Here is a 12,055-nt window from a genome sequence, read left to right on the forward strand (position 1 = left end):
TTAAGTTTTTATCTATATTTTCAGGATTGTCCTGTTTTTTTTAAGACAAAATCTGAAATAAAAGATTTTCTATTTATTATATCTTGGTTATTTGCATATAGTTTAGAATGCATTTACTATTACAGATCCTTGCACTGTTTCCTGCACAATCAACAGATGAAAAAAAAAACACAGAGAAAACCTGGATCAGGTCTGATTTTATTGCAGGATGTACAAACTCATGATTCATCTCTGTTATCATGATGCATCTTCTTTGCCTGCCAAAGATCAAAGGCATTAAAGCAAGCTGTGGTCCTTCAGCACCGTAGCTAACACACAAGAGTGTGGGAGTTTTGTGCTGAAAAGACACAAAGTCAATTGAGAAAGAGGTAATGTTTCGTTGTTGTTGTGACACAGGTTTATTCAGTACGAGGGAGCAAAAAATATGACATGAACAACCTGAGCAGTCACTACAGCTACAGCAGCCCTGGCCTGACTTTAAATGATCTACTATTCTTCCTTCCTTTTTACTTTTCTTTGAGCTATAGTCAGTTCAGTTGAGCTTTAATCAACTCTGACCACTTTAGAAAACTTACCGTATTCACATATAGTATGTGCCCTGTTTACAGTACCATACAAATGAGTAACAAATTACATGAAATGTGACTCTGTTCAGGCTGATGAGGAAAGTCAAGAAATAGATCACATCTTTGCTGATCCAAACACGGCTGCTGTCACTGACTGCTGAGTAGCCTGTGTAAAGAGACAGGAAATGTAAATTTACCAAGGTGATCTCTGTAACCTGACACAACTAACAGTTCAAATACCCACCAGAAAATAGTCTCTGTAGTGTATAAATCTTTATCTTTTCATTTAAATACTGATATGTGTTGCATTGGCATGATGAACACATAATGGCCCTGAAAGTCTGTCAGTTTGTGTGTAGATGTAGAGCTCTGCAAACCGAGGTGATCAAAAGTTGCTTCTCAGTGCTTTTTTTAACCTGTGAAATCTGACAGTGCTTCTGTGAAGACATGTTGCTGACATTTTTCAGTGCAATGACCCCACAATTTAAATTCACTTCACCTCCATTGTATTGGAGTGCAAAGGTCTTAGCAGTAGCCTATACTGTATGTCTCAGAGGCAAAGAGAACACACATGACTAGCTGCTAGATACCATGAGGGGAGGATATGTTTTTTTAGGTTTGGGTGAACTTACTCATCTGTACCTTCACCTGTTACTTTAAAAATTAAATTGATTTATTACTGGCTGGGAATTAATAACAAATGAAGTCCGTACTAGGATTCATCTTATTCATTTGCTTAATGAAAATACCAAAAGTGTCCCGAGTTCATTCATATACATCTGTATGCACACTATCTGTGTATGTTACATGGTAGTCTGATATGAGGCTGAGCCTTCCTCTGAGCTGCTCTGCAGTAGTGGTTGTCTCTCTCCGTAGCTCGATGCCCTCTTCCTCCTCAGATTACGCTTCCACTTCCTCCTTGCAACAATAAGCAGTGTGGCAATGACTGCAGCAATCAGAGCCCCGAGGATCCCGGCTCCCAGGAGCCACTGCCAGATCTGCTGGGCCTGCTGGAGGTAGGGAGTCAGGAACTCCTGCACAAACCTCTGACCTGTGGCGACACAGACAGGATAAGACAGTGTTACATGAAGGAAAAGTTGTAGTAACACTCATTCACTGGACATGTTTGTTGTTCTGTACTGACCAGGGTCCAACAGGTAAGCATATTCATATCCTAGAACCTTGTCAGATAGGAAATAGTCTCCATTTCTATAGAGAGGCAGGAAGGGCACCATGTAGTAACCATCATTGTGGCCAATGGGGGCATTTGCACGTGGGTAGTTGGTCCGGAGAGGCTGGTGAGTCCTGAGCCAGCGCTCAAAGATGCTGGAGAGGAAATGAAAGGAACAGAGAGAAGATATACTGTATGTTTATTAACTGCTCTGAACAGAAATAATCACGAATAAGTGACTGTCAACATTTTATAACCATAATGTTTGCTCTTTTCCTGTGTGTCATACCTGTCAATAAAAGCGTGGTGCAGCAGGAATATGGGGTCGTTGGCTGAACCCTGCACTGAGGACATGGAGCCATTCATGAACATGTGCAAGGCGTTGTGCATGGTGCTCTGGCCTGACATTGCCATACCTGTCTCTGGACTGGCAAAACCTGCAGGAGAGAGGGAGAGCAAAAACAAGTATAAGAGAGAGGAGTAAGAGTAACAGTGAGATTTACTGAGGAGTAGAAAGAGGGATGGGAAGGTAACACTCAGGAGAGGGAAAGTAGAAAAAGGTTGGCAGCGTAGCCGTGTTGAGTGGAGTGTGTGGAGAGAGAGATGGGTGGAAAAATTGTGAAGATTCTTTTCGAAAGTACCTTGAGACACTGGGAAATCACATTACCACCACCAGACAGTACATTTGAACTTATAACAGAGCTGAATTGGCTGGATGAACCCACTTCTAGTGTTTCAAGTGCTCTTTCACAAATCTTCGAGAAGCTTTTCATATACTGTCACTAAAATGGATGATGTCTAGCACACTGACAGACATGGAATTTATAAAGCTTAAGGCGAGCTGAAGGCCCCTGACTGTGGAAGCAATAATCTGCAATAGAATTGTCTATCTCCGAATCATACCCATGGAAAATATTTCAAGGCAACTATGAGTTAGACACTAATGTGGACAAGACATATTGGCCAAGCTCAAGTAACAAGATTTCGCTAAAATAAAACGATTTATTTATAAACCAAGAAAATTGAATGACTCATTCCCATGTGAAACATTTAAACTGGCATGTATCTTTTTCGTGGGTGTATATATTTCTTTCTGGTTATAATTGCGTTTATGTCTCAGTGTTTTTAGGTTTATGTGTGTGTACAGGTCTGTAATTGAGCTTGAATGTACAGTATACACACAGACGGACACACATGTAATTCTGTTTCTATCCATGTGTGAACCAAGACTCATTCACTAGATTAGACAGATTAGACCAAGGATTATGTTCATTTAATTTAATGGTTAAGGATGGTATTTCAGTAATAACTCTGTGTGTGTGTGTGTGTGTGTGTGTGTGTGTGTGTGTGTGTGTGTGTGTGTTTGTGTGTGTGTAACCCATACCCTCTAGGACATTTCTAAAGCTCATGTTGGACAATCGGTCCATGGGTCCCGTCTCGTACTCGGGGAGGCCTACAGTGAAGTCCACATCAGCTGTTGTGGGGAGTCGAGTCACGCGGTTGGGATCATGGTTTCCGGGGTTACGTAACAGTGGACCCTCCTCGGTAGCATTACACAATGCCTCTCGGTTGTTGTACTCCTCTGGCTGGGTACAGATCACCTACACACACACACACACACACACACGCGCACACGCACACATTAACTGGGCTGCTGTGGTTAAAGAGCCTGTAGACCTTTATAAAGCTCTGTCCACCAATAGCAGTTCAGTGAAATGACTCTCATACAGGATGTTTACTTTTATCAGCTATGAATGAGGAACTGAAATCATCAGAGGAGGAAAATGGACTGAACATACAATGGGAATAGAAACAATGTAAATGTAATGAACATAATATCCTGCTGTTTGTGTGATATCTTGCTGCAAATACCCTAAACAGACAGAGTATGGATAAATATTAGTGAAGACAAATGGAACAATGTTTAACAGCAGGTTGAAGTAAAAGACATAAAATACAATGAACAACTTCAAGATTTCTGAGAGTTTTATCTAAATAAATTGTTGTCTTAGATAGATTTTCTGGAATATGGAGACAAAACCTCTGAAATAGGATTTTCAGTCTGATCTCAATAACCCGATTAAAAACAACAGAAATGTAGCATGAGATGGAGGCAAAGTAAGGCTTTGTTTTGTAACAAAAGGAATTTTCAGTGTCTAAATTACAGATAAAAAAGATTTGCACGTATGTTTTCACTCACAGACTGTGAGTCAGATTATCTCTGAGTCAAATGATCTCACCTTCCATGAGGAGAAGACAGAGGCAGGGCTGATGAGGTTGGGATTGAGCGAGTTGCGTCCCCCCATAAGAGCATCGGTGCACACCTCACAGGACTGGGCATCCCTCCAGTCCCAGTATGGGATGGTGAAGTTAAAATCTCCCGTCAGCTTCCTTATCTCATTCTCCCAGTGCAGCAGGAAGACTCGATGCCATGGCAGAAAGGCTGCAGATTCATGGGCAAAGTCGATGTCTCTCCATACATTCCCTGGCCCTCCCAAGAAGGCGTCCCGGGACACGTAGTAGTGCATCCAGACAAACAGGTCATAGGTGTTGATGTCAGAGAACATGGGGTTCTCCCCATTTTCACCCATCTCTGCTCTTGTCGCTGTGGAGATGACATAGTCACGGCTGACGGTGTTTTTAGCCAGGTTCAGATAAGAGATAAACTTCTGTTGCTCAGCAGTTGACAGGGTCAAGATGTTCCTGCGCACTGATTCCCTGTACTCAGCACAGTTTGAACCCCAATAACCAAACCTGCATTCTCCACAGTTAAAACCTCCATAGTTTCCAGCACAACGGCATGTCCGGTTAAAGAAAGCTAAAGGCCAACGCTCTCTGTCATCGATCCCGCTGTGTGGGTACTGGGGCCCATGGGGCTCATCTGAGACCAGCACCTCAGTGCAGAAACCACGGCCTGAAAGGGCACCGCAGGCTGAGCCATCGCCATCCCACACCGGGCAGCACTCTTTGGTTCGTAGCCCCTCTGAGTTGGCACATGGGCGAGGGAATTGACATAAAGACATCCCAATGAGCTGCAGCAGAAGTACAAATACACAGAGGCTCCTCATGTTGAAAAGTCAGAGCAACTCCAGTCTTAACCACGGTGGGAATGTAAATTCCTGTTGAAAAGATGGACAAAGGAGAACCTGACGCCCTCACAGACCGTGCAGCTGACAAGGTTAGACTCAGTAAAAAGCAGCACAGAGGAATAAATGAAGTGCTCAAAAGTTACTTCTAGTTTGTAAGCTGCATTCAACCAAATTTGATCTAGAGATGGCTTTTAATGAAAAACTACACACTCTTCAGGTACCTGTATTTATCCACAAACAAAGAATTCCTAGCTTTTTTATAATTTTTTTTAAATTGCAGCTTACAGCCTTTTTTTTTAAAAATAATTTGCTACCCCTCTGTGCTACCATCTAACTCTAACCCTCTACCAGACTTCCTTCCACCCTCTCTCTCTTACACCCAGCCAACAGTCTCTTGTTCTCTCCCTACTCATTGAGCTGGTTTAGGGGCCGTCCTCTGACAAAGTGTGTGATCTCATTGTGATCTCACGCACTGTGTAACACACACACACACACACACACACACACAAACACACACACACACACGAAAGCATGTGCACTCATATGCCATCACATGCTCAGGATAATATTCCTGATTCCTCTTTCATTTGGTCTTGAGACCAGCTGACCTCTGCTTCACTATACCTCAGGCAGAAATTAGTTGAATTTTATTGAGATGCATCAGAAAACTCCGGGAAATATTAGTCCGAGCAACATGTTTAACACATTAAATCACTGTCGGTCTGCTCTCTGAAGACATCATTTAGGAAAACCTTTTCAATTAATTTTTAGATTAAGACAAAAACAAGATTTCCATTTGGATTCAACCATATGAGGACATGTGAAACAGACAGGATAAGTAAAAACCAGTCTCCATTGTCAGCCAGTTTATTGGGAAGTTTAGTGTGCACAAACCACAGCTGTGCCTGTTATGGTATTTGAGAACACCTGACATCTCTACAGTAGGTTAAAAGTTTACTTTGGGTAACTTTTGACTTACTCAACATTATGAAGAGTCTGTTTCAGAGATGCTATTTATGGGGACTAAACTAATTCCCCCAAAGGTGTTACAGGCAGAACTGCAGCGTGAAAGACTGTATTAATATTTCAATATTTTGCAGTAAAAGTTCTTTTATGGTGCCATTGGCTGTCTGTCAAAAACAAAGCCATAAAATAAACAAAATGGACAGCACAGGGGTGAGGTGAGAGAATTTAACATTTTAAATTTTGATAACACCTGGATGTAGCTTGTGTTGTAGCATGTTGTTCATGCTGAGGTGAATACAATCTCAATTCATTCCCTATAAATGAAAACAGACAATGACAGTTTCCTCTTATTCTATTACAGAAAGGTAAACATGTGTTATTGAGAATGAAAATGATTCAATCAAATAAACATTTTACCTCTAATGAAACCTTACATTTTTAAAAGGAAAAAGAAGACCATTAAACCTCATTGTAACTGGCATTTTTTTCCCCATGATGAAACGTTTTTGCTTGTGCTGCTGCTCCTCAAGTTTGACCCTCCAGTAGTTTGTAGAAGTGAGAAGAGGAGTTCCCTGTGGAAATTAAAACAGTTGTCCTTTTTGGGTCTTGCATCTGTTTCTCTAAACACGTGCAAAAACAGAAGAGACAAAAACAGAATCATACCCAAGGTAATATGCAAAGGCAGCTATGTTTATATTATTATTAATCAGTCTAACACATAGTTGTTAAAATATAGTGATTATCAGAGGTGGAAGAAGCATTTAGTAAAAGTAGCAATATGACTGTAAAGAATATTTTTTATCTTGTTTAAGCAGACTAAAAGCACATTAAGACATATTTGCAGTAAAATATATTAATAGCCTGTCAGTGTGAGATCGTTATATTTTACTTTATTGGATTATTCTAAGTGCTGCACTACTCTCAAAGTGCAGGTAGAGGTGAAGTGAACTAGTTTTTTAGACTAGTTTGGTAGTTTAATCTATAACAATGCATCATATTTTATGAATCTATCATATGCTTTGCATTTAAAATCTGAATATGCAAAGTAAATAAAGTAAAAAGTACCTGTAGAGTAGATGTCAGTCATAGAATTGGAAGCATAAAATGGAAATACTAAAATTAAGTACAAGTAAAATTGTACTTAAGTAGAATACTTGAGTAAGTGTAGCTATAGACTACTCAGTTATATTCTATCACTGGCCTAATAAATATCTTGCATCAATTCATGGCAATGTGTAAAAATGAAACGTTATAATGTAAGATTCAAAATGCTTTGAGAAGTCTTTGACGGTGTTGTCATCATCTGTACCACAGCGTGACGATCACCACATAGTACAAGAATGTACGTGGAAACTACGAGAAAGGGAGAGAGAGGGAGTGAGGCGTGGGGGGGGTGGGGGGGTAGGTCTCAGGGTCTGTATCCGAGCACAAGCCGAAATCACAAGCCGGTCACATGCTGTCGTAGCCAGGCACGGGATGCAGCTTATCCCGCTGCAGGAACGCGTTGGAGCGCACAGGAATGACCATCACAGGATAAACCTGTCCGCAGGGCTCCTCTGTACGAGACTGACAGACTGTGTGCGTTTGTGTGCGTGCGTGCGTGCGTGTGTATGTGTGTGAGAGAAAGAGAGAAAGTGAGAGCTTTGAACTTTCTAAGAATTTCACTTTCCGTAAAGCTCTGAACTTACAACAGTTCACGCGCCCAACAACCACGTAAGTAGAGATTTGAATGACGCCTGATTGAGACTTGCTCATAAAATCTCTTCTTCGTCTGTCCCAACCAGACACAAGAGGGCAGCACGACACGTGTATTGCCCTTAAACAGGAGCACGCCACACGGCAATGGCATTTCACAGCGTGGTTATTGTAGGCAGCTTGAGCTTCTGCCTCAAGGTGTAATGATACAAGAGAGGAGGGAGAACACAGATGATATGGCCAGCAGGTGGTGTTTCGTACTGTTTTTTTTTTGTTTTTTTTTTTACTTTTTCTTGTATTTAATATAATTTATTCATATTAATATCCATCCTGCCCTGCAAAGAAGAAAGATAAATCCTTTGCTACAGGGTAGAGACATTATGTACACCTTGTTGCCCTAGGTGATCATTTGTCTCTTAGCTAGAAAATCTGTTTGAGCATTGCTTTTCAGATCAATTTTGTACTGGAACAGGTGAACAGGTGTCTTACAGGAGAGAGAGAGAGAGTGAAAGAGTGTGTGTGTGTGTGTGTGTGTGTGTGTGTGTGTGTGTGTGTGTGTGTGTGTGTGTGTGTGTGTGTGTGTGTGTGTGCTGGGAAAGATTAAATGTGCTGAGGTACCGAAGCTAGGTGTGTGTGTTTGTGTTTTCTGCCCACAATCACATAGATTGTCAGTAGGTGTGACCTCCTGACCTATGATCTTATGCCCCTCATCTGCATTTTGACAGAGTGAGACAGGTTGATATATTACAGCAATATAGTTATTCAGTTAATCAATCAGTTGGTCAGCAGAAAGTTAAATAGCGGCAAATAGCAAGCAAACTAATATTATTGGAAAACAAGACATGTTCACCATGGACTCTGGGAAAATGTGATGGGTATTTTTTTTTGCTATTTGTATATGCCAATCAATTAATTCTGAAAATGATTGATAGACTAAGTGATAATGAAAACAGCTGCAGCCCTGAGATAGATAGATATTTTCTATTTAAAATATAACTATTTTCACAGGGACTTTGAAATGTTTGTTATTTCATATCTGCAGGGTAAAATTCATACACTGCTCCAGATTCCCCAGTTTGTGTGCCGTCCCTGTTATCAGGGCGTCCTGGTAGTCAGAGACACTGTGACAGCTTGTCAACCTGTGCTGACAGTTAACATCGACACTGAGGCTGCTTTTAGTTTGTCTGCACCCAGACTCTGGAGCAGCCTGTCTGTGGAACTGAGGACAAACTTTCTTTTTTAATGTGCATTGAATTTGAGTTTGACTGTGTAAAATATTATAAATAAACATAGTATTATGTTATGTTACATACTAAACCTACTTTTGTTCCAGTGGGCTTGCATAATGTTGAAGATCTGCTTTTGTGTCAAAATGTCACATGAAAAACGTTTCTATGGTAGCTAGCGACTTCATTTCAACCAGCACCTCAGCATATCAAGACAACAGGCTTATTATAGAAAACCAGGGTGTGAATATTTACCACACATCAGAAGCTTGTTGTTTAGTTCAGTTGAAACAAATGTGTGACATTAAAAGCTAATCTTCACTTGGTCAGTGAAGGAGGAATCACATTACATGAGGGTGAACATTTCATAACTGACGTGCTTGTTTCTCTGTTGGCGTTATGCTGTTGTAGTTTTTTCCCCCCTCTGTTTGTCCTACTTAGAGTTGGAATATCACAGACAAGTGACAACCCTGTAAATCAGCTATGTGTCTATGGCAACCATGGGTATCCACTGTTATTTTGAAATGCCATTGAATAATTGATTTGCCGACTGTGACACTGACTCTGTTGTGCTTGTGATTTGCGGAGGAGTGTGGTAAAAAGAGATTTTTACCCTATAGACGTTTATATGCGTGTGATGCACACCTGCATATAGCTACACACAAACGCCCACATACAGAGTGCAGGTATATTTCATAAGGTTTCCTTGTTGTGTCACTGTAATCTTATTATCTTCTAACCAGGAGACCTGTAGCCATGCGATGCACTCTGCTGTAGCCCACACACTCTGCTTAACAGTGTCAGTGTCACATTACGCATATACAGTGTGGTAAGTGGATGAATTTTCCCCTATGATACCTTTCAATCCAATTCTCTGTAATTCGACACACTCTGTTTTATCACTTGTCATTGATTTGTCTCAGTTTCATCAATATTAATTCATTTATTGATCCAAACGTGCATCAATAACATTTCAAGAGTCCCTCTTAGAGAACGATGAGGTGAATCTGGGTGTATTTGTGTGTAGTGAGCGACAGAGAGAGAGAGAGAGAGTTTGACTGGCATCAAATGAGACTATTTGAGCTGATCCATTGGCTGCTTGTTGATTTTGCTGTTTTACTACAACAGTGAAGGGTTGCCATGGAAATGTGACCCCAAATCATTCTGGCATTTCATCCATCCTAAACAGCTCTATTGGAAAATCAAGGACAAGATGTGATATGACAGCAGACAGAAACTTACCCTGTGCTGAGGTTTGTAAGCATTGTGGACACCTGTGTAACTGAACAAGGACATTTTTAGAAATGCGTGTGTGTAAGGATCCATTTATAAAGGATGCATATGAAATGTAGGTGTTATAAAACCAGTAAAATCTAATTATTGTCATATAAAGATCTGTAAGGTTTGGTCTAACCTCTTACATTATAACACCTGTTAATTTAGGTTTAAGATTAGATGAAGGATTACACTACATCTGAATTCAGAGGCTGGATCCTCTAACATCTGCATTTAAGACCAAATGTTTAACAAATGTCTTTTGCTTGAATCTGCAGTACACATCTAGCCATTGGTATCCCATAGTCCATTGCGGTCCAGGCAACTGTTTAATAGTGCATTCAAGTGATCTTCGACCATGTTGTATGTACCCTAGATGTAAATATTAGAAATCAGTCATGAAGTCCAGTGTTATTATTACCATCACTTCACAAGGATGGTACATTGTTCACCAGTTTCCCTTCATGTGAGAAACTGAAACATTACAACTTGTATGCTTGTAAGCTCTCTTGTACCTGTCATTGTTTTGGCATGTAACTGATATGTACCTCTTTTTTGCTTGTTTGACCGAATATGTGCTGCTGGAAAACATCACTAGCTTTCCTCTCTGTGAGATTACAGTCTGGAGAGGAAGGGCAGCTACAGTCTGGCTATGAGGTCCCCTGAAGCCCCTACTGTTGTAGACTGTGTCCTTCAGAGCATCCGGCTCTTGATGTGGGTCAGCTTTAATGTCCTTCATTCATGGGATGCTTCTACAGCCAAACCAGCTTGACTTTCATCACAACAAAATCATGTCATATAAACTGTGCTGCTGGTTTTTACTTTTGGCATTTTCAGGACCAGATGAACACACTAGTGGACCCTGTGCCAAAGAGTGACCCTGTGAGCACCAAGGACTCCCTCATGTTCTCCAACTTACTCTGGCTGAAAACTGATTAAAATTTAAATTTATTTAAGAACATGCAACATATAAGCATAATATCAACTGGACCAAGCCTGGATTGTTTTGGGCCCCTGAGGGTCTGGGGCCCTGGGGTAGTTTCAACTTTGCCTGGTTGGTTATTCTTCTTTGGGGATTTCTACTCTTTTAGTTTTGTTACGGCTCTTGGAAACCTAAAAGTGGCACATATAAACGTACAGTGTCAACACACATTATTTCTACAGGCAAAACACACTCTCTCACACACACCACCATTAATACAATTGTTTGAAAACAAGAGTCTGTTTATGTGTGCATTTGCATTCTCATGTTTGCTAGTTAGCCCATTTGTTCATGTCAAAACAAGCTCAGAAAAGTGAAACAGAGTGCCTGAGAGACACAAAGGTCAGGGTTAGTAAGGCTATCACTGAATCAGCTAAAGCCACGTCCAGCCTGCATGTGTGTGAATTTGTATAGTTGTGTGTTTGTGTGTGTGTGTCTATGCTCTTTTAATGGTCTACTAATCCCAAATGCATTTGGCTGGCAAATTAATCCAAGCCTGGTCTAAGCCAAGCTTCTAAAACCCCTTCTATCCCACACACCCCCCTCTCCCTGTCTCTCTCCCTTTTGCTCTTCCTCTAGGGTTACTCTCTATCAGCATCTATCTCCAGATGGTATCTTGGAGGTAGGTGTGATATCGAGAGAGAGAGAGAGAGAGAGAGAGGGAGAGAGAGAGAGAAAGGGAGAAAGGGAGAGAGAGAAAGAGAGAAAGAGAGAGAGAGAGGATGACCTGTGACGCGAACAGAGCTTCCTCATTGGAGAGCGTGGCGCGGCGGAGAGAGAGGGGGGGGGGGGGGGGGGGGGGTTCATTTGTTGCCATAGTGAAAAAGTAGATTAACCACCCCGAGCATGATGCCGTGATGGACGCGTGAGGGATGCTGCGTTTCTCCAGGAACCTTCACCTGTCCTGCAAGCAAAGGTATGTGACTTCTACTTCTGTCATTTTTCCTATCCGTGGAGAGAAATTGATGCAGTTGGATGAATTGCCCGGTAAGAACGATTTCTCATGCATTTAAAGTTGGGATGCATCTCACTGTGACTGCAAAGAGAGGACGCTTCTTCAGGTAACAGCACTTTACTTATCATAG

At 41.2% G+C, this 12,055-nt stretch overlaps 1 protein-coding gene across 1 annotated transcript; it reads right to left on the minus strand.

Moving 5' to 3' along the window:
- Positions 1-220: 220 nt before the first annotated feature.
- On the minus strand, positions 221-5,087 carry tyr (tyrosinase). Its single transcript, XM_022748531.1, has 5 exons — positions 3,978-5,087; positions 3,122-3,338; positions 2,027-2,174; positions 1,711-1,892; positions 221-1,617 (listed from the first exon to the last, which is right to left on the minus strand). The coding sequence occupies exons 1-5, from the start codon at positions 4,803-4,805 to the stop codon at positions 1,370-1,372; spliced, it is 1,623 nt and encodes a 540-aa protein (XP_022604252.1). The 5' UTR covers positions 4,806-5,087; the 3' UTR covers positions 221-1,369.
- Between the last annotated feature and the right edge of the window lie 6,968 nt (positions 5,088-12,055).

Source organism: Seriola dumerili, unplaced genomic scaffold (genome assembly GCF_002260705.1).
Source record: "Seriola dumerili isolate Sdu_G_001 unplaced genomic scaffold, Sdu_1.0 BDQW01000122.1, whole genome shotgun sequence".
NCBI lineage: Eukaryota > Metazoa > Chordata > Actinopteri > Carangiformes > Carangidae > Seriola > Seriola dumerili.

Excerpts from the sequence above, each read along its gene's own strand:
- tyr (XM_022748531.1), bottom strand. The coding sequence starts at position 4,805 with ATGAGGAGCCTCTGTGTATTTGTACTTCTGCTGCAGCTCATTGGGATG. Across the intron at positions 2,175-3,121 it reads CTTTAGAAATGTCCTAGAGG|GTTTTGCCAGTCCAGAGACA; the intron begins GTATGGGTTACA and ends TCTCTCCTGCAG. Across the intron at positions 1,893-2,026 it reads CACCACGCTTTTATTGACAG|CATCTTTGAGCGCTGGCTCA; the intron begins GTATGACACACA and ends TTTCCTCTCCAG.